The sequence below is a fragment of the Staurois parvus genome, unplaced genomic scaffold (genome assembly GCF_062004578.1).
Source record: "Staurois parvus isolate SC_StPar_1 unplaced genomic scaffold, SC_StPar_1.0 ptg000122l, whole genome shotgun sequence".
In the NCBI taxonomy this organism is placed as follows: domain Eukaryota; kingdom Metazoa; phylum Chordata; class Amphibia; order Anura; family Ranidae; genus Staurois; species Staurois parvus.
In genome coordinates this window covers 1,343,879-1,367,753 of record NW_028317918.1, presented here as the reverse complement: position 1 = coordinate 1,367,753, position 23,875 = coordinate 1,343,879, and the positions used below count along the sequence as shown (strand labels likewise).

General features: G+C 43.0%; 1 protein-coding gene across 1 annotated transcript in view; it reads right to left on the bottom strand.

Moving 5' to 3' along the window:
- ADAD1 (adenosine deaminase domain containing 1) overlaps positions 1–12,571 on the bottom strand; it is a 160,285-nt gene extending 147,714 nt beyond the window's left edge. Inside the window, exon 1 of the mRNA XM_089672173.1 lies at positions 12,398–12,571. Coding sequence (XP_089528299.1) covers positions 12,398–12,569 — 172 coding nt within the window. The 5' untranslated portion in view covers positions 12,570–12,571. The remainder of the gene's footprint in view (positions 1–12,397) is intronic.
- Between the last annotated feature and the right edge of the window lie 11,304 nt (positions 12,572–23,875).

Below are 23,875 nucleotides of genomic sequence, written 5' to 3'. Positions count from 1 at the left end.
ACTGCCCGAAGGCCCAGGGTCCATAGTGGGTCCTATGACAGGCTCCTGGCAGGATGTGGCAGGCCTCGGGGTGGATTGTGCAAGCAGGCTCTGGGTGTCTGGTCTGGTGAGAGGAAATAGAGACTGACACAGGCCAAGGAGGACACTTCTTGGACCGGTGAGAACATAGGGTGTAACAGTGGGAGGAAGGGGGAGAACTGTCTGACTGAAGTGCTGAGAACTGAAATGTGACAGGATGAGAGAGCCTTAGTGGAGACGTGTGTTTTTCTGTGTGGGCTGGGGCTCTGTATTCACTTTATGTAGTAGGGGGGCTCTGTGTGTGTTCTGCGCGCATTGTATCAAAATGGAGACCATGTGTTCTAAGAGGGAGGATGTGTGCTCATTATAACCTCAAATTCTGGGGAGACATTGACATAATTTTAAGTAGCAGACATACTGCTCTCGCAGTTTCTCTCACCGCCCTATTTATTAACCCCTAGCGATGGGGGGAGGGATGGCAGAGGACATGGCTGTGGGGTGGAGTTAGTACCTCAGAACTTGAAATTTTGAGTCTCGTTTTAACAGATCTGGTGGAATGTTTTGATTAGAAAAGAGGGTTCCATTCTCCTCAGGGAGTAGGCATGAGCAATAATCTGCCTGATTCACTGCAATGGTGGAGCAAGAAGACTTTTTCAGACCACCTAGTAAAACAAAGTCCAATTTTCAAAAGGAAGCCATGGCTAATTACATCACAATCAAAACCTCACACAGCCTGCACCACTCCAAGTAATGCAGAGTAACCTTCTTTGGTTGCTTTGGAAGGAAAGTTAAGGGTGTAAAGCAGAAACCACCTTAGGCAAAAAAAAAGCCTGTGGCCTCAACACCTCCTCATACTTCGGACACTAAAAGAAACAAATAACCACAAGAAAGAGCTACCAGCTCAGGTAGAGGTTAACAGCCATCAAAATGGCCACCTTACAAGTGAGCTCCAGCAAGGGATACTCCTGGACAGATTCAAAGGGCAGCTTCTATTGCTAGAGTGGGGTCCAATGGCATTACAGGCACTAGTATTTGGGGAGCAATGTGAGTAACATTCACAAAAGTCTTCACCAGCGAGTGAGAGGCAAGGGATCTCTGGAATAATATAGCCAAGTTTGCCCCTTTAAAAAAAAGGTACACAAAATGACATCTATACCTGATACAAACCACCAACAAAAGAAAGGATGATTAATATATCTTCGCTAAATGTCAGAGGCCTCAACTCGCCCTATAAAAGATCCTTACTTTCAAAAGAAGCTTGTTCTCTACAAGCGGATGTACTATTCCTACAAGAGACCCACTTTGCCTCTACAAAAATCCCCAAGTTCAATATCCACCACTATCCCTCAACATTTATGTCAACAAACCCCAAGAAAAAGAACGGGGTCATCACAGCCATAAGAGACTCCCTCCAATTTCAGTTCATCTCCGAGACAGTGGATTCACAAGGCCGCTACCATATATTGATTTGTAAAATCACAGACATTCTCTACACTTTAGTCAATGTCTATGGCCCCAACGCCAATCATCTTCAATTCTTCAACAAACTCAAGACTATCATCTCTCAACATAGAAAAGGCAGACTAATCATCGGCGGAGACTTCAACATCATCGGAAACCCGCTCATGGACTCCTCCTCCATCAGACGTGCCTCCAAACAGACCCTTAAGCACTTTCTACACTCCAATGATCTCTATGATGCCTGTCGATGCCAACATAGCATGGAAAGGGACTACGCCTACTATTCTCCATCTCATCTATCCTACTCCAGAATAGACTTCTTCATCACCGACAAATGGACTCTACAACATATCACTTCTTCTAAGATCGGTACCATTACATGGTCAGACCATGCCCTGATAACTATCTATCTATTGAAAATGAATTGAATAACGTTTTTGGTTTGTGCTGCTCAGACAGTGTAGTTCTGCTTTAAGCGACAGTGTTGTTGGACACCCCTAAAGCCAAGACAACCGATGGAGAAAGGTCAGTCAAATCTTTTTTTTGGATCCAAGACATTTATCAAAAGTTGATAGTCCCTCAATGACTAAATACCTTGGACAACGGGTGTCTCCAGGACCCTTACCCAGTCCAAAAGGCTAGCATCCATGGTGATAATCATCCAAGACAAATGGAATGATGGATGTCCTCAAAGCCAGCATTCTGCTGGATATCCACTACAGAGAGCCAAGCTCTGAGAGACAGGCACATGGGAAGGACCACAGAGTTAAATGTCCTTTTCCACACGGCCAGAATGTTGAGCTGCAACAACTAGGAACTATGTAAATATGTATACACTGTCACCTTGAAGGAGGCCACTATAAAGCCCAGGACACTCATTAAGAACCTCAGAGGGATAATTCTTGGATTGAAGGGTTTGTACCCGGAAACAAAGAACGACAATCTTGTCTTGGGAGAGGAACATTCTGGTCTGGTCCATGTCCAACATCAGACCCAGATATTCCAGGCTCCAGTACAGATTTTTGGAAGTTGAGCACCCATCCAATGCTCTGTAAAAGTTTGTACCTTTATCTGGACGCTGACAGTCAGGGACGAGCATATCAATCCTGCAACAGAAGGTTGCCCACAATGTTAACCTCCTGTGAGCATAGCGAAGCAAGGAAAGCACAAGCATCATCATGAAGACATGTGGAGTTGTGAACAGTCCAAAGGGGAGAGCCATGAACTGAAAATTATGATCCGCCACTGCAAAAACAGAACATGCTGGTGCAGGGAAAAAAAACTGAATTGTGTTACTCATTGTAAATTCCCTTTCTCTGTGTTCATTGACAAACACAGTCTCTCTTCATTATCCATGACCAAACAGGGTTTTATAGTCCCACCTACAGGAATAAGACACTACCCAGAAAAAAAACTCAGCAAATCCGATGGGCAGTCATCTCTGGGCATAAAACTCCATCTCTGCTATAGGCAATCCAGTCAGTCAAAAGCAGTGTCAAAGAAAAAAAACTCCATAGAGGGGTAGGTGCTGTGTCCATAAAGGTTTTTACAGCAACAAAGTATCCCACTCTTTTTTGTTCATTGACAGATACAGTCTCTTCATTATCCAAAAAGGACTGACAAAACGAGGTGTGGGCAAACTAATGGAGGAAAACCCAGGGCAACATGCCACCACTCCAAACAACCCTGACATGGTGCCCAAAAGTCCTAAAAAGCTGCCTGCAAAACTTTGCAGCCAACTAGCAGTGGAAGATGCAGACACAACCACTATATATTATAAAATTCAATAAAAATGTGCACCGACACAATAGTCGGCCGAATCCAAATGGGAAATAGTGGCCGCCATCTCTTTCCTCAGACCATCTGTGAGCACAAAAGAGAAAATCGGACTTCCAGAAGGCAGTCATCACAGAGGTTCACGTGAACCTCGTAAACCACGCCCAAGCAGCGCAAACCACCTCCTTGGGGTGTGACGGTCAAGGACACAGAGGGAAAGAAAAAGTCCTTATTCAAGTAGAAATCTGACACCACCTTCAGAAGAAAAGAAGGCAACCGTCTGTGAGAGCGCAAGCAAGGGAACAGCCCGAATTATCTCGAAAGAAGGCTTCTGAAGAACAGACAACACCAAATTCAAGTCCCATGGCGACAACATGGAGTGCAAGGGGGGGTATCACATGACGACCCCCTGGATAAAAGCGTGAACCAAAGAATGCATGGCCAAGGAAAGCTGAAAGTAAACAGTCAGAGACTCAGCCCTTGATCATACTCATAGCAGTCTTTTGGTCAGTACCATGTAGGAAGGCCAACACCCAAGCCACCGAGAAGGAGCAAGGCTGAAACCGCAAAACTATGCACCAAACAATAGAAGCTTTCCAGGAGCGATGATAAATCTTTCGAGAGGTAGACTTACGAGCCTTTAACATAGTTGGCATCACCGAGCAAGGCAACCCCTTGTCCTTCAGAACATGGCTATTAATAGCAATGCCATCAAAGCCAGTGATGGAAAAAACAGATTGGAAGTCTGGCACCTAGGACATTACGTCCTCCAGAAGAGGCAGCCAACTGGGATCATCTGTAACCAACCACCACATTGGCATACCATGGGCGTCGGGGCCACCAGAATGCCCAGGATTCCTTTGGCTTCCATCCTGCACCACAGAGGAGAAATCAGCCTGATGGATAGAAAGGTGTAAATGAGATGGTGTCAGGGAGCGAGGAGCCAGACACACAAGGAGGTGCAATTAAAGGTAGGTTTATTAATATAAAAATAAGAAAACAGTCTATGCAAGTCCAACAGCGGAAATCATAGCCAAAGCCGGGGTCAAGAGCCAGGAAGAATCGTCACCAGAGCCGGGATCAGGAGCCAGGAAGAATGGTCGCCAGAGCCGGGATCACGTGCCAGGAAGAATGGTCGCCAGAGCCGGGATCAGAAGCCAGGAGGAGTCTTAGCCAAAGCCGAGTCGGTATCCAAGAAAGCAATGAGTAGCTAAACAGGAGCTTGCTGTTGTGCAACAGAAAGGACACAAATGCAATGGACAGCCACAAACAGTAGACTTATATGTGATAAGCTGCCACCTCCTGGGGGAGGAGCCGCAGAGGGCTGAAAGCATAAAGGATCCCACAATGCTTTGCAGACACCTAAGATGGATGACAGCACATGGAGCAGCACAAGGTCTGAGGAAAGGTAGGACCTTGACAGATGGTACAGATTCCACGTTGCCACCAGAGGATCCAACGGTTTTGCCACAAACCTCAGAACCTTCCAGTTAAGGTGGGACACCAGAAGATCCAAATCCAGTGTCCCCCAGCAAAGAGAGAGCTGATGGAACACCTCCGGGTGCAGGGACCACTCCCCTGCTCCAGCATCTGACGGCTGAGATAATCCGCCTGCCAGTTTTCAACACCTGAAATGTGTACGGTGGACAAAACCTTGCCACCCATTTTAACGTATAAAGATACCTCTAGCACTGCTGCAGCACTTCTGCACTGACCTGAAGAGTGACATAAGCCACTATGGTGGTGTTGCCCAACTGAATCCTAATTTGGAGCTCCTGAGCAAATCTGTCCAGTGTTCCCAGGACAATCTGAATCCTGAAGCTCCAGGACATTGATCCGTTTTTGCGATTCCTCTGGGGTCCAGCAACCTTGGGCCGACTTCAAGCCCAGTACTCCCCCAACCCCACTGGCTGGCGGCTATCATGACTATTATCCAGTTATTAGGAACAAAGGATTTCCTGGCCCATAGGGACAGAGACCGCAGCCACCAGAGGAGAGAGGCCCTCATTGACTTGTCCAGATGGTCCAGGAAAGCAGGAGACCTATTTCATTTTGAGAGGAGGTCCTTCTCCAGAGATCTAGCATAGGACTGGGAATACGGAACTGCTCAGAAGGTAGCCCCCATCAGACCCAGAAACCTATAAAAAAAAAAACAAACACGCAGGGAGTGCCGCTTGCAGTGCTGTAGTGTAGAGCCCACAGACCGGAGTTTCTGCAGTTTGTCTCACCGGAGAAACATCTTTGCCTGCTCGGATCAAGAATTATACCCAGATGCTCCAAGCGCCTGAATGGAGCCAACACAAGACTTCCTGAGGCTCAAAATTCAACTGAAGTCCTGTGGGAACGTATGGTGATCTCCACACTTGCCGAGCAAGTCTCCATACAAACCCCCAATGTCTCAGCAAGGTAAGGACCGGGTCCAAGACCTTTGTAAACACCCAGGGAGCAGAGGCTAGACCAGGGGTCTGCAACCTTTAAGACATAAAGAGCCACTTGGACCCGTTTCCGAGAGGGAAAAAAAGACTGGGAGCCGCAAAACCATTGCAACATTTAAAACAAATCCGACACTGCATATATTGCGAAAAGCGCTCTGGTCATGAAGGGGGTTTAAGGGCCCAGTAAGCAAAGGGTTAACCAGGGCCACAGTGTTTCGTCATAATCACAATCATAGCCTTAGGTCAGTGGTGGGCAACCTTTTTTTTCAACTGAGCCAAATCTCGCCAAAACCACGACTGAAATTTATTTTGAGAGAAACATTTTTAAAACTGAAAATACATCCCCCATATAGTAATTCATCCCCCATATAGTAATTAATTCATCCCCCATAGTAATTCATCCCCCATATAGTAATTCATCCCCCATATAGTAATTCATCCCCCATATAGTAATACATCCCCCATATAGTAATACATCCCCCATATAGTAATACATCCCCCCTATAGTAATTCATCCCCCCTATAGTATTTCATCCCCCCTATAGTAATTCATCCCCCATATAGTAATACATCCCCCATATAGTAATACATCCCCCATATAGTAATACATCCCCCATATAGTAATTCATCCCCCATATAGTAATTCATCCCCCATATAGTAATTCATCCCCCATATAGTAATTCATCCCCCATATAGTAATTCATTCCCCCTGTGTCAATTCACTTACCTTTGCTCCGCGCGTTCCTCTAGCTGTGTTCCCGCGCCGTTCTGGTCTTCAGGGCGGACTGTGAGAGGAGAGGAGTTCGTCACGCTGCCCCGCCTACATCCTGACAGCCAATGTTTGGAGGAGGGAGGGGAGCGGGCGCCCGGCACATAGAAGAGCTGCATTAAAAGAGCCGCGGCTTGCCGACCCTATTGCCTGTCACCTGGTGGGCAGTGTGCTCCGGAGCCACAGGAAAGGTGAAAAAGAGCCGCATGCGGCTCCGGAGCCGCGGGTTGCCGACACCCGGGCTAGACGAAAGGGAAGCACCACAATTGATAATGCGTGCCCCCGATCGCAAAACGTAGGGAATGCTGATGTCCCTTGCAGATGTGAATGTGCAGATAAGCGTCTTTGATGTCTATGGAGACCAGAAAATCTCCTTAGTGGAGAGAGGATACCATCGAGGGAACAGATTCCAACTCTTGAATCAGCATGAAGGCATTTAATGCCTTGAAGTCCAGTATTGTACGAATCCCGTCCTTCTTGGGAACTGTGAACAGATTGGAGTAAAATCCCCAAACAGCTCCGGCACCACGACAATCACTGCTCTAAGGAGCAGGTTCTGTACAGCCCCGTACAGGGCCTGTAGGTGCACTGGTGAGAGTCAAAAGAACAGAGGGACGAAAAAAAAGAATACGTCCTGTGGAAAGGAAAAGAACTCCATTTGTAACCATAAGGAATTATTTTTGCAGACCCCCTTGTCGGGGATGAGGGAGATCCATGGGCCCACGAGCCAGCAAGAGGACTCCCCACCCTGGAAACTGGTGGTGTGAACCTATAGGCTGAAGAAAAAGACTCATCCTTGGGCTGAAGCCATGAGGGGCCCGGAGCTCTTGGCAATACCTGCGGGAGCCTTAGAGAGCTTCCAAGGACACTCCAAGGAGATGAGAACCCAGGCAAAGTAATGTCACCAGTGGCTTCCAGTCTGCGGAGCAAAACTTGAGCCAACATACCCCCTGAACACCAAACCATGACAACATAAAACATGACAGAAATGGGTCTGCATCAAGAGATGTGTTGCATATGTAGTATAAGCCCTGGACCAACAGAGCACATACACTGGGGACACCTGCAAAGTGATAGTAGCCATGTGCTGGTGATAGCAGCCATGTGTGGAGTACAGACAAAAAAGGGATTTGTGAAAAGAGATTCACAGGAAAGCGGCTACATTATGAACAGAATGCGATACTCAGAAAAATTTCCAAACATTATGCTTTATTACACATTAATGATTGACACCACAGATAAGCCTTTCTCTCTGTGGAGGTGTTCAACTGTTTGTTGGTTTAAATTTGAATTTAAATGCGATAAAAGATCAGCTATTGAGCTAATTAGCCTCCTTTCTATTGAATATAGCTGTATGTTAATGGTCATAGTGATTTCTAGGTATCTTTGGTGAAATAACCCTGTATAGGGATTTTTTAATTAACATCACCATCTTCTGGTGGTTTTGTGGTAATTATTACTGTGATCTTTAGATATATTTAGCTGAATGGCCATATTTAGGGATTTCTTTATTAATATCGCCATCTTCTGGTAAATTTGCGGTAATTTTTAATCTCTTTTGATACTAATAGAATTGCTAAGCCTTTCCTCTCTTTGATATATCCAATAGCCTGTTCTTTTAAATTTAAGTAATGACCAGCTGTTGTGCTAAGTAATTAGCCCCTTTTTTCCCATTGAGAATAGCTGCAAGTTAATAATCTGCATAAGTGGGTGGGTTCTAACCCACTATAAATAGAAAGCTGGAATGCAGGAGTCTCATTGGTCCTGACGAAGCTGAGTGAGATACGCCCATCGGCGAAACGCGTTGACGTTATACGTCAGATACGTCACTTCCGGTCATGCGCACTGGCGATATGCACGCCGACCTAAAAGGAGGCAGCCATTTTCACATGCCATGAGTCATGCAAAAGCTGTACAGGCGCCATGGAGAGGTCGGAACCCGCGAAATGTCGGCTGATGTAAGCGGTAGTTCCCTGGACCAACACAGCAGTACTTATGAAGGATATCTCCTTTTCTACTACCCATTGCACAGGTGGTGAGTGGACTGTTACAGGACTAACGAAAAAGGCTCCTTGCGATTTATATTATACATACAATAGAGTGAGAGCTCTCAAAGTGACTATTCTTATATTGTTTGTCTTATTACAGGATGGGGACATTATGGTGCTTTATATAGAAACAAGGCATACTACATATATTGCAACAGGCGGAAGACCTACTGGGCCTCATCTTGTCTTAAATATCAAAGTGGTTTGCAGTCCACATGTTGTGGTGAAGAAACCATATAAAGCAGGCCTTTGCTATTTGCATCTATTTCTCCATCAAGACAACAACAGGGACTCTTTCAGTTATAAGAATCCTTGCAACTATTCACGTATTTAACAGATAAATGGGCCCCAACCACTTGTGCCTTCATAGGGTTGTACTGCATGAATCCATTATTATATCATTGGGGTCATTTTCCCCTTTTCAGTCAATGTTTTACCCACATTGCCTTATATAGGCTTAGGGTTATGCTTTTCTCCAGATGGTAACTGTATTTGTCTTTTTTGCTTGCATGTGATAATATACCTATGGTACAATTTTTGGGAAATCTCCTTTAGGGAGTGTAACCTATATGGTAACAATATATGCTTATATATAGCATGTGATATTATATACCTATGGTATAATAATTTTTTGAATACACCTCCTACAGGGAGTGTAAAGCATTTGCAGCACTTGCACATAGGTTAGACTATGGTGGTCATAGCCTTTGCAGCACATATATCTTGACCAGTCTTGGTGTGATTTTAATGGTTTTAGGTCTGTGTGTATTGTCTCATACTGAGGTGATGGTAAACCAGGGCGATTGCCCGTGTGTCAATCAATGTGTAATAAAGCATAATTTTTGGAAATTTTTCTGAGTATCTCATTCTGTTCATAATATAGCCGCTTTCCTGTGAATCTCTTTTCACAAATCCCTTTTTTGTCTGCATGTTTTTTGGCTACTGGATGGAAGCCATATATTGGGTGATACAGCAATTTATATTTGAACCTCTAATTTTTATCTTTTACTAAATGTGTGGAGTACACCCTACAGTCCAAGGGATCCTGCCAGGAGGAAAATTCCTCCACTGGTAACATAGTTGTTTTAGTCAACCTAGGAATGGCAGGGTCCCCCACAGCAGGAATGGCCCACACTATTATAAATTGCCTCCTCAATCGCAAAACATATCAACACCTGTTGGGAAACCATAAAAGGATGATACAGCCATCCACGTCCGCGTAGATATCAGCAAGGTATGCAGGAACGTATAATCGCAACCGAACAAGGAAGCCTGTGGGCACAAAATGTGACAGCACTCCTGCCAGCAGAACAGCCATCATTGCCTATGCCTGAGCTAGAAGAGCGGCAGATGACGGTACCCTCCTTCTGAACACAAGGGCCAGCACAGACAACTGACCCCACTTGACCCCTAGGAGGGACACCCTCTATGGCATGCCATTGGCATCAAGGAGATAGAGCATAGGATCCCCGCATCATGTGGTCCTAGCAGGACTCAACATGAAGGTGTAAATGCCAACCACAGGGTGGTCCCCATTTTCATTAATTTATTTAGTTTTTTTTTTTTTAAACTGCAGGTGCATGGCAGGACTGACAGCAGCGCCCACGCTCAATTCTTAGGCTGGATGGTGTTCACAAGCCGTGTGCTGTACCCCACCAGTGAGCTAAAAAAGGGGACTCAGATTCACCACACGACACAATAACAGGGAAGGAAGGAGTCCCCTCTCCCCATGCCGAAATGCAAAAGGAAATCAGGACTGCTGTGACCCGCCTCCTCAGAAGAAGCGCCTGCTGGACATGGCCCCCCGCAAGCCTCTATACAAGAGATGCGAGCCAAAGAAGGAAACTTGGTATCACCTCTAACAGCCAGCCTTCACCCTATAGGACATTGCCCCTGCCCTGAGATGACGGAAGGGAACAGTACCTGCCCAGTTAAAATGCCCACCCAGGAGGCTGCAAAACCACGGTCTAAAGTAGTGGGCAGAACAACCGTGTGGTGCACCCGCCCGCAGAAAGCCCTGGCGGCAACAGGAGGTTGTTACCACTATCAGGGGACCCAGGCAGGACATGGAGAAACATGTCGCCAACGGACGGGATCTGCGCCCCAGCAACAAAAAGCATGTGTAGCACGAAAACTACCACATAGGCCTGGGGGTGGGGGTTGTCATTCAAGGTAACGCTGTGACAAGGACTGTAGTAATCTCACTCATGTGTGTCCCCATGAGATGTTTAGTTTGCTGGCCACGCCGGTCCAGGATAGGGCTTTGTTACTGGTGACCTAGCGCTTAGCTAAAGGCTCTACGCTCACTGGTCAGACTGAGATGTCCACTGGATCTACATTATCCAGCCCGTCGCCCAGCCTGACTGTTGATAAAATATCTCTACAAGAAAAAGGAAAATCCCAGGAAAAAATAAAGGGGGAAAAAAAAAAAAAAAGCTATGGGACAACAAGTCCCAGCATAAAATCAGGTCCACACTCAAGGCAAAAAGGCTGAATTGCCTATAGCAGAGTGGGTTTTATGCCCAGAGAGGACTGCCCATAGGAGGTGCTGAGTTTTTTTCAGCCCAAAACTCTGTTTGGTCATGGATAATGAAGAGAGGCTGTGTCTATCAATGAATGTAAGAGAAAACAGGATGTGGGAGGTAGGACACCCTTATGTCCTCTGATGCCAGAAACCCACCCCTGTGAATAGCCGCAATGGCTGACCTGGTCAACTCTGTCCTAAATGTTCTGACCTTCAGAAAGGTATTCAAAGCCTTGTGGTCTAGAATTGGCATTACATGCCAGGGCAACTATGTTCAGGGACAGCAACTGTGACAATACTACCTGAAGGTCAGATTTGCTTCACAGAGTAAAAAGTAAAGCGGTTGTAGGTAGGGTACAAAACTCCAGCTTGTACTTTGAGGTGACAACATCCTTAGCCCAAATATCTCAAGAGTTCCCGGTGCTATAAAACTACAGAGGCCAGACAATGCACCCCCAAAAGGTGGGGGCACACCATCATTGTGAAGCTGGCTTTATGTCCAACTTGACATATTTAATGTCCAGGATTTTCAGAAGAAAGCCTGCCCCTGGCCTTGACTTTTGAGACAGAGGCCTGTACCGGACAAAAGTAGGACTCCTTCAGTACACGTAGAGCCAGACTTCCCTGAAATAACCTTAGTCTTCTCTAAATGGAAAAGAGAATAGAGAGATGGGGCACTATTCCTCCAACTGACACCAACAAAGGGGAAATATTCCTTCCACTGACACCAATGATGGGGCACTATTCCTCCCACTAATACCAATGATGAGGCACTATTCCTTCCTTTAACACCAATGAGGGGACATTATTCCTCCCACGGACACCAATAATGGGCTACTATTCCTCTCACAGACACCAACAATGGGACATTGTTTTACAGACGGAAGGACATTTTCTACTCCCACTTGCCACAATCTGACCCCTCCAAGAGTCTTACGGCTAGCAAACTGGCCCTTTGTTTAGAAACCTCTGTTCTACATTATAGACTACAAAAGTTGAGTCAAGCAGCTTCTTTCCTCATTGCTAGAGGAAAAAAAAAAATCAAAACTCAAGAGTCTTGGTCCTGTAAGCACTTTCTCTCAAATAGAAATTAGGCATAAATAGAGCTGAAGACCAAAGAAAAAAAAAATTACTTATTTGTAGTACTGTCAGCTCAGTCTACTGGCCATCAGGAATATTCCCAATTTACGCCATTCTTATAAATAAAGTACATCTACTCTTGAGAGAAAATCGCCTAGTAATGTTCAATTTTTCCACCATTTGCCCAGAATAATGCACGTGTTTTGCAGGATGTACTGCTTTTTAAAATGTTTAAATATACCCAATAATTTTCATGTAAAATTTCTTTAATACTTATAACAGTACCAGTGACTGGAGTAATTTTGGCTATTCCATCTTGTGTTTCACAGTATACTAAAGCTGTGGAAGCTTTTGTTTGGGTCTGAGCAGGTAGCGGCTCTTGAGGAGGTAAATTCTTCTTCAGTATCTGAGCAAAGCTGGGAACCTTAGAGGTCTGACTCCAACCAACACTTGCCATCTTTTTCTGAAGAAAAAAAAACAAAACGAAAACACATTTGATACATTTCCAAAAAGATTAGTACATACATTTTCTAAAAACAAACCAAAAAAAAGAAGAAAGCTTTTTTCATATTAGTAACCATAACATTTTTTAACCACCTCCCGTTCAACCGTTGTATATATAACGGCAGGACGGTGGCAGTGCAGGGTCGGGTGGCCGTTTATAAACGGCCTCCCGCACCCTGCTTGTGTGCGCTCCCTGGGAGCGTGGAGCACCACGATCCGGTGCCCTGTGTCCTCCGGACACAGTGGAACACCGATCGTTGGGCGTGACCTCTCTGCGAGGTCCCGATCATGTGATCACTGATTGGCCAATCAGTGATCACATACAGAGTAGTAAGCAAGATGTCACTTGTGACATCATTGCTTACTACGTGTGAAATTTGTGAATGATCAGGGGTCACATGGTACAAGGCTATTCACAACAGCCTTGTACCATGTGACAAATCACAGCTCACACAGTAGTTTTCAATGGCTGCAAGAATGCAGCTAGAGAGAAGGAGAAATGATTGCTTTTACAGCCTTTATGGGTGTAAAAGCAATCAGTGTAAAAAAAAAAAAAAAAAAAAAAAAAAATCTTCATCACCCCCCACAAGTAGTACAGTGTCACCATGGTGACACTGCACTGCTAGGGTGACAGTATGTTTAAAAAAAAATAATATAAAAAAAAAAAATAAGTAAAAAAAAAGTTTGAAAATGATAATTTTTGGTTAAACTAATTTGGGTTATTTTTTTGTTTACTAAAAAGATAACTGAATAAATTTTGGCCAAGATTTATGATTAAATACTATTTATTTGCAAACTTTTATAAGAAAAACACTTTTTTTTCAACATTTTTGGATTTTTTCATTTACATAGCAAAAAAAAAATAAATAAATAAAAATCCCAGTGGTGAATAAATACCACCAAAATAAAGCTTTATCTGTCTCAAAAAAATGCTAAAAAGTTCATATGGGTACAGTGTTGCATGACGGCGCAATTGGCATTCAAAGTGTGATAGCACTGAAAGCTGAAAATTGGCCTGGACAGGACGGGGGTAAAAGATATTTTGATTTGTTTTGTTTTCCAAATGCTGCACTTATGAGACAAAAAAAAAAAAAAAAAAAAAAAAAGAAAAAAAAAAAACACGATAACTAATGTCTCTTACACTTACAGGTGAAACTCGAAAAATTAGAATATCGTACAAAAGTTCATTTATTTCAGTAATACAACTTAAAAGGTGAAACTAATATATGAGATACACTCATTACATGCATAGCAAGATAGTTCAAGCCGTGATTTGTCATAATTGCGATGATTATGGCTTACAGCTCGTGAAAACCCCAATTCCACAATCTCAGAAAATTAAGACAAGCTTTATGGAGATGCTGACTTCATTTTCCAGCAGGACTTGGCACCTGCCCACACTGCCAAAAGCACCAAAACCTGGTTCAATGACCGTGGGATTACTGTGCTTGATTGGCCAGCAAACTCGCCTGACCTGAACCCCATAGAGAATCTATGGGGCATTGCCAAAAGAAAGATGAGAGACATGAGACCGAACAATGCAGAAGAGTTGAAGGCCGCTATTGAAGCATCCTGGTCTTCCATAACACCTCAGCAGTGCCACAGGCTGATAGCTTCCATGCCACACCGCATTGAGGCAGTAATTGCTGCAAAAGGGGCCCAAACTGAGTACATATGCATGCTTATACTTTTCAGAGGTTCGATATTGTTCTATGTACAATCCTTGTTTTATTGATTGCATGTAATATTCTAATTTTCTGAGATTGTGGATTTGGGGTTTTCATGAGCTGTAAGCCATAATCATCACAATTATGACAAATCACGGCTTGAGCTATCTTGCTTTGCATGTAATGAGTATATCTCATATATTAGTTTCACCTTTTACGTTGCATTACTGAAATAAACAAACTTTTGCACGATATTCAAATTTTTCGAGTTTCACCTGTAGATACTGATACACAAAGGCTGTATAGTCAACATAACAGAGGGTGCAACGAGGAGCAGACAGCGATACAGAGTAGGGCATATAATAAGAAAAAAAATATCACATTCCTAGATCTGAAGAGGCTGTGGTGAGAGTGGTTCCACACTTTACCGAAGGTTTGTTCCTAAGCTCAAAAATAACGTATAATAGGAGATTACCATTACCAGTGTCTTCCAGGTCTCTTTGGATAGCTGTGAATTGCATGAGAATGATCTTTTTGGCTTAAAAGTATACAATACATAGCATGTGTTTATCATATTTATAAAGGGTAATTCACCAAAAGTCCCTAACAGACAGTTCTTGGGGTGTAAAAACTTTTGAACACCAAGTTCAGTAGAGATAAACAGGTTCACTTCTGACCAGAAGGCCTAGACAATTGGGCAGTTCTACATGTAGAAAATCAGCATTTGCTCCACATCTTCTGATTACAGGCTGCTGTTTGACATTAGCCTAGTTTGTGCAGTCAGGACAGAGTAATATACACTGAGTAAAAAGTGTTCCTTTAATTTTTTTTGAGCAGAGTATAGCATCAAGTCAATTAAACTCCTGGGATATTGATCTGGTCAGTTAAGTAGCAGAGGGGGTTGGTAATCAGTTTTAGTTGCCTTGGTGTTAATGAAATTAACAGGTGCACTAGGTGGGCCCTGTGCTCACTGCCCGGCACCACAGAGCTCGATTGGCATCAACCATTGAACACCAGAATTGGCAGGTCCACCACTGGCGCCCTGTGTTTTCACGAGAGCAGGTTCATCCTGAGCATGTGACAGACGTGAAAGAGTCCGGAGAAGCCGTGGAGAATGTAATGCTGTCTGTAACATTGTTCAGCATGACCACTTTGGTGGTGGGTCAATGATGGTCTGGGGAGGAATATCCATGGAGGGACACAGACCTCTACAGGCTAGACAATGGCACTCTGACTGCCATTAGGTATTGGGATGAAATTGCTGGATCCATTGTCAGACCCTACGCTGGTGCAGTGGGTCCTGGGTTCCTTCTGGTGCATGATAATGCCTGGCCTTATGTGCTGAGAGTATGTAGGCAGTTCCTGGAGGAGGAAGGAATTGAAACCATTGAATGGCCCCCAAGCTCGCCTGACCTAAATCCAATAGAAAACCTCTGGGATATTATGTTTCGGTACATGTGAAGCCACCAGGTTGCACCTCAGACTGTCCAGGAGCTTAGTGATGCCCTGGTCCAGATCTGGGAGGAAATACCCCAGGACACCATTCGTCGTCTCATTAGGAGCATGCCCAATGTTGTAAGGTATGCATACAAGCACGTGGGGGCCATACAAGCTACTGAGTACCATTTTGAGTTTCTGCAATAAAATTTCAGCAAAATGGACTAGCCTGCTGCATAATTTTTTCACTTTGATTTTCGGGGGGGGGGGGGGGGGGGGGGCGGGGGTCTTTGAATGCAGTCCTCTGTAGGTTGGTAATTTTCATTTCCATCAAAACGATGGGGAATCCGTACGTTCCTAACACATTACCCACCCCATATCAGTACAGAAATCCAGCGTGATATTTTCCCCATTGAGATCTGATGTGTTTTCAAAGTGTTCCTTTAATTTTTTTGAGCAGTGTATAAAATAGTCAGATATCAATCTAATACCACTCACTAAATGTGGTGGCTGCATTATTTTTCTTTTTGAAGGAGCACAGGAGGCACTTTTGGAAAGCAGCACTGTCAGCCTGGAGGGAGGGGAGTGTTGGATATACTAGCAGAATTAGGGCCCTTTCTTATGAGCAATCCAATAAGGTCCACCTGTCAGTTTTTCAGGTGGACCTGTCTGGAAAGTCCATGCATTCATATGGACGGTGGGTGTACACAGACTTGGAGGTAATGGAGGACTACATTCTCTTGTGTTTGGGCAGACCAGATCGACGGTAGCCGGGAGTAAACAGACAGCGGAGTCCATTTACTCCTGGATGCCCATAGATGAGTCTGTCTGTGTCTGCTCTTTATATACCAAGCAGACACGGACCCATCATCAGCCCCACTCTCATCAGCAGAGGATCAGCTCAGAGATCCTCTGCTGTTCGGAACGGAAAGCACCACTGTGAAAGGGCCCTAATGTAAACTAGCAAGTTAAAGCAAAACTCCAGCTCACATTTTATAAGCAGTTACAGCAGTTTTTTTCCTTTAGGAATAAAGGTTATACATAAATAAAAGCTGATCATTGTAAGCACCCCTGTCCTTGTGCAAATGGTTTGCCTCAATCCTGTAACTGCTGCATCTGCAGGACATCTTGTTCCGTTGAAAAACAACAGACTTACTAGCCAGATCCCTAGGCGAAAAGAAAAACTAATGCAGCCATCACAGCTAAGAATTGGTAAGCTGCAATATAATAAATGTTTACTCTTTGGTTTAATACCACTTTGATGCACCCATTACCCATGCAGAGATTTCTTCAGTCATAAAACGTTTAGCAAATAATAAAGCTCCAGGCCATGGTGGTTACGCCTATATGGGCCCTAAGTGTACAGTGGCAAGAAACAGTATGTGAATCCCTTGGAATTAACTGGTTTTCTGTGGCAATTTGCCATAAATTGGGTTCTGACCACAACAGACAAACATAATGCACTTAAAAGTACAGCCAAAGCTTTTTTGGCTATACTTCTCCTATGGATCACAGGAGTGCAGTTTGTTCTGCACTCCTATGATGCGTTTTCAGCAGACAGTGGGCTAAAGCACATTGTCAAGCTGCTGTCACACAGTCCAATCCAGAGTGACCAGCGATGTTTGGTTGCTCAGTTCTCAGCAAAGAGCCAGCAGGGGACAGCTGCAATCGGTGCTGCAGCCATCTAAGGGAGTATGATTTTTTTTTTGCCAATATAATGCTTTTCTTTTAAGCTGATAAAACACATTTTTAATTTCTCGTGTCACCCATTAAAACATTCCTAGTGCTGGAGGAAAAAGTAGCGAACCTCTGGAGTTAATAGCTGGTTGAACCTCCTTTGGTAGCAATGACTTCAAGCAAGTGTTTTCAGTAGCTCTGGATTAGACCTGCACAATGTTTAACCACTTGCCCTCTAGAGGATTTACCCCCCTTAATGACCAGGCCTCTTTTTGAAACTCGGCGCTGCACTAATTCACCTGATAATTGCGCGGTCATGCAGTGCTGTACCCAAAAAACATTTACATCCTTTTTTCACACAAATAGAGCTTTCTTTTGGAGGTATTTGATCACCTGTGTGCTTTTAATATTTTGCGCTATAAACAAAAAAAAGACCGAAAATTTTGAAGAAAAAACTATATTTTTTACTTTCGGCTATAAAAAAAAAATATATATAGTAAACTCAAAGTTAGTTATAAATTTAGGCCAAAATATATTATGCTACATGTTTTTGGTAAAAAAAATCCCAATAAGTGTACAGGTGAAGCTCAAAAAATTAGAATATCGTGCAAAAGTACATTTATTTCAGTAATGCAACTTAAAAGGTGAAACTAATTGTTGGATTTTAGACACATATAATACTTCTTTTAATATCTTGAGGCGATTATGAATGAAAGAGCCGTTGAAATAAAAAATAAAGTGTGATTTTATTTTATCACACAATGGCTTAAAATAACGTACAAATATTGTAATAATAATAATTATTGTCATGGTTGTCCGGCCATGTGCTGTTCTTTCCTTCATGTGATCTTGTCTTGTTCAACGCAGCTGAGTCTGAGTAAGAAGATGGAAGTGACGTTAATGACTATTTCTTGTCTTGTAGCACCTGTTCCAGCTTCTCAAAATGTCCTTATGTATGTCTGTTTGAACAGCCATGTGTGTGTGTCAAAGTGTCAGTGTAAACCTCTCTGTCAGACTCCCTTATGGTCTTTTATGAAGAAAATACATGTCATAGAGGCCTTGTATGGAAATCAGTACTGCTTAGAGCAATTTCATAGAAGGGAGGGGACGCAACATACATGATGTTTTTGATGGACAGGTACAAACGTTTGTATTTTTCTGTCTCAGCTATAACTTATATCTCAGCTTATTTTACTGAAGAATTAAATATCATCGGCTTAAGGCAACCAAACATTTTAATATTATGATTAATCATAAAAACCAAATATTTTGCAAGCTTGCCATCAATATAAGTGCTGAATCATAAATTTTATTAATTTCCTTCACTAATATATGAGATAGACTCATTACATGCAAAGCAAGATAGTTCAAGCCGTGATTTGTCATAATTGTGATGATTATGGCTTACAATTCATGAAAACCCCAAATCCACAATCTCAGAAAATTAGAATATTACATGCAATCAATAAAACAAGGATTGTACATAGAACAATATCGGACCTCTGAAAAGTATAAGCATGCATATGTACTCAGAACTTGGTTTGGGCCCCTTTTGCAGCAATTACTGCCTCAATGCAGGTGTGGCATGGAAGCTATCAGCCTGTGGCACTGCTGAGGTGTTATGGAAGATCAGGATGCTTCAATAGCGGCCTTCAGATCTTCTGCATTGTTCGGTCTCATGTCTCATCTTTCTCTTGGCAATGCCCCATAGATTCTCTATGGGGTTCAGGTCAGGCGAGTTTGCTAGCCAATCAAGCACAGTAATCCCACGGTCATTTAACTAGATTTTGGTGCTTTTGACAGTGTGGGCAGGTGCCAAGTCCTGCTGGAAAATGAAGTCAGCATCCACATAAAGCTCGTCTGCGGAAGGAAGCATGAAGTGCTCCAAAATCTCCTGGTAGACGGCTGCGTTGACCCTGGACTTAATGAAGCACAGTGGACCAACACCAGCAGATGACATGGCTTCCCAAATCAACACAGACTGTGGAAACTTCACACTGGACTTCAAGCATCTTGCAGTGTGTGCCTCTCCATTCTTCCTCCATACTCTGGGTCATTGGTTTCCAAATGAGATGCAAAAGTTGCTCTCATCAGAAAAGAGGACTTTGGACCACTGAGCAACAGACCAGGTCATTTTTCTTTAGCCCAGGTAAGACGCTTCTGACGTTGTTTGTTGTTCAGGAGCGGCTTGACAATAGGAATACGACATTTGAAGCCCATGTCCAGGATCCGTCTGTGTGCGGTGGCTCTTGATGCACTGACTCCAGCCTCAGTCCACTCCTTGTGAAAGTCCCCAACACTTTTGAATGGCCTTTTCCAGACAATTCCTCTCCAGGCTGCGGTCATTTCTGCTGCTTGTGCACCTTTTTATTCCACACTTTTCCCTTCCACATAACTTTCTATTAATGTGCTTTGATACAGCACTTTGGGAACATCCAACTTCTTTTGCAATTACCTTATGAGGCTTTCCCTCCTTATGGAGGGTGTCAATGATGGTGTCAGGTCAGCAATCTTTCCCATGATTGTGATTCCTACTGAAGCAGACAGAGATCATTTAAAGGCTCAGGAACCCTTTTCAAGTGTTATGGCTTAGTTAGCTGATTAGAGTGGGACACTTTGAGCCTAGAATATTGCACCTTTTCATAATATTCTAATTTTCTGAGATTGTGGAATTGGGGTTTTCATGAGCTGTAAGCCATAATCATCACAATTATGACAAATCACAGCTTGAACTATCTTGCTTTGCATATAATGAGTCTAGCTCATATACAGTGGGGCAAAAAAGTATTTAATCAGCCACCAATTGTGCAAGTTCTCCCACTTAAAAAGATGAGAGAGGCCTGTAATTGGCATCATAGGTAGACCTCAACTATGAGAGACAAAATCAGAAAAAAAATCCAGACAATCACATTGGCTGATTTGGAAAGAATTTATTTGCAAATTATGGTGGAAAATAAGTATTTGGTCAATATCAAAAGTTCATCTCAATACTTTGTTATATATCCTTTGTTGGCAATGACAGAGGTCAAACGTTTCCTGTAAGTCTTCACAAGGTTGGCACACACTGTTGCTGGTATGTTGGCCCATTCCTCCATGCAGATCTCCTCTAGAGCAGTGATGTTTTGGGGCTGTCGCTGGGCAACACGGACTTTCAACTCCCTCCAAAGGTTTTCTACGGGGTTGAGATCTGGAGACTGGCTAGGCTACTCCAGGACATTGAAATGCATCTTACGAAGCCACGCCGTTGCCCGGGCGGTATGTTTGGGATCATTGTCATGTTGGAAAACCCAGCCACGTTTAATCTTCAATGCCCTTGCTGATGGAAGGAGGTTTGCACTCAAAATCTCACGATACATGGCCCCATTCATTCTGTCCTGTACATGGATCAGTCGTCCTGGTCCCTTTGCGGAGAAACAGCCCCAAAGCATGATGTTGCCACCCCCATGCTTCACAGTAGGTATGGTGTTCTTTGGATGCAACTCAGCATTCTCTCTCCTCCAAACACGACGAGTTGTGTTTCTAAAAAACAGTTCTATTTTGGTTTCATCTGACCATATGACATTCTCCCAATCCTCTTCTGGATCATCCAAATGATCTCTAGCAAACTTCAGACGGGCCCGGACATGTATAGGCTTAAGCAGGGGGACACGTCTGGCACTGCAGGATCCGAGTCCCTGGTGGCGTAGTGTGTTACTGATGGTAGCCTTTGTTACGTTGGTCCCAGCTCTCTGCAGGTCATTCACTAGGTCCCCCCGTGTGGTCCTGGGATTTTTGCTCACCGTTCTTGTGATCAATTTGACCCCACGGGGTTAGATCTTGCGTGGAGCCCCAGATCGAGGGAGATTATCAGTGGTCTTGTATGTCTTCCATTTTCTAATTATTGCTCCCACAGTTGATTTGTTCACACCAAGCTGATTGCCTATTGCAGATTCAGTCTTCCCAGCCTGGTGCAGGTCTACAATTTTGTTTCTGGTGTCCTTCGACAGCTCTTTGGTCTTCACCATAGTGGAGTTTGGAGTGTGACTCTTTGAGGTTGTGGACAGGTGTCTTTTATACTGATAACAAGTTCAAACAGGTGCCATTGATACAGGTAATGAGTGCAGGACAGAGGAGCCTCTTAAAGAAGAAGGTACATGTCTGTGAGAGCCAGAAATCTTGCTTGTTTGTAGGTGACCAAATACTTATTTTCCACCATAATTTGCAAATAAATTCTTTCCAAATCAGCCAATGTGACTGTCTGGATTGTTTTTCTCATTTTGTCTCTCATAGTTGAGGTCTACCTATGATGCCAATTACAGGCCTCTCTCATATTTTTAAGTGGGAGAACTTGCACAATTGGTGGTTGACTAAATACTTTTTTGCCCCACTGTATTTGTTTCACCTTTTAAGTTGCATTACTGAAATAAATGAACTTTTGCACGATATTCAAATTTTTCGAGTTTCACCTGTATATTGATTGCTTTGTGTGAAAGTTATAGCATCTACAAACTATGGTATATACACTGCAATTTAAGCCATTTTTTTGCTATACAGCGCTGCGCTAGTTTAACTGACAATTGCGCGGTCATGCAATATGGTACATAAATCAAATTTATGTCACTTTTTCTCTTGGTGGTATTTGATCACCTTTGCGCTTATTTTTGGCGCTATAAACAAAAAAGTTTTGAGAACATTTAAAAAAAGACAAAACAAAAAACTTTATTCTCTCATTTATGTCTTAAAAAAAATCCAAAAAAAACCCCTAAAATTTCATCATAAATTTAGGACAAAATTTATTCTGCTACATGTTTTTGGTTAAAAAATCCTAATAAGTGTATATTTATTGCTTTGTGTGAAAGTTATAGCGTCTACAAACTATGGTATAGATAATGGAATTTACACAGCTTTTACTTTCTGACTGCTTATCACATTTCTTGAGGTGCTAAAATACCAGGATAGTACAGACACCCCCAAATGACCCCTTTTAGGAAAATAGATACCCTAAGCTATCTGCTGAGAGGCATATTGAGTCCATGGAAGATTTTTTCATGAGCCCTTTTTGGAAAGTAGACACCCCAAGAAATTTAAAAAGAGGCATGGTGAGTAATTTGCAGATTTTTTTTTCTTCATTTTCCAAAAACTTGTGGCAACAAACGAGATCTGCAAAATACTCACCATGCTTCTTATCAAATTCCTTGGGGTGTTAACTTTCCAAAAACGGGTCATTTGGGGGGTTTGGTGCTATCCTGGCATTTCAGGGCCTCCGGAACTGTAATAGGCAGTCAGGAAGTGTAATGAGGAAATAAAGCCCTTTAAAAGCCTGAAGGTGCTTACTGTATTTTGGGGTCTTGTACTTGGCTAGACTGCCAAAACGTCTGTCAAATGTGGTACCCCCATACTCAGGAGAAGTAGCAGAATGTATTTTGGGGAGTAATTCCACATTTACCCATAACAATTTTGTGCAAAAAAAAAAAAAAAATTGTTTTGGGTGTCTACTTTCCAAGAAGGGGTCGTTTTGGGGGGGGGGGGGGGCATGTTATGCCCAGCATTAGAAGTTTATGCCACACATCACTCACTCTTCAAACCACCTGAAGACCAAGCGTTTTCTGACACTTTTTGTTCACATGACAAAAATCTGTATTTGTTGCTAAGCATTTAAACCCCCAATCATTATATATTTTTTAAAGCAAATACCCCAGTGAATAAAATGGTGGGTGCTGAAATTTTTTATGTCACATAGTACTCGCGCAGCGATTTTTCAAACACAATTTTGTTTTAAAAAATACACTTTTTTTTACTTTTAATGCACAAAAACACAATATATTGGCCAATTATTTGGTGAAATATAAAAGATGATGGTATGCAGAGTAAATAAGATACCAAACATGACATGATTTAAAACTGCGCATGCCCAGTGCAATGGCAAAAAACTGCATACGTTAATATTCATAGGCAAAGCTTTAAAAGCCTTTATAAGCTACCATTTTAGATTTACAGAGGTCTAGTGTTAGAATTACTGCCCTTGATCTGACGTTCACGGCGATACATCACACGCATGGTGCAACCGCTGTTTACATACCAGCACAGGGTCAAGGCAGGGGGGTGTTGGGGATTTTTTTTTTTTTGATCACTTTTAATGCTATCACAGGGAATGCAAATATCCCCTATAACTTCAATGGGCATTGTCATATATTCTTTTTTGAGAAATCTGGGTTCTATCAGACTCTAGATATCTCCTCTTCCCTTACATTATCTAATCAAACCAGGATCGATGTGATCAGATGCTTTCCAAATTTACAAATGGCGCTGTTTATATCCTGCAAAACTGAAGTGATGAAATGAAATGCTCATAGCTTTCGATTTCTTAGACCAGTGGTGGGCAACCTTTTTTTTCAACTGAGCCAAATCTCGCCAAAACCACGATTGAAATTTATTTTGAGAGCCACATTTTTAAAACTGAAAATACATCCCCCATATAGTAATTCATCCCCCCTATAGT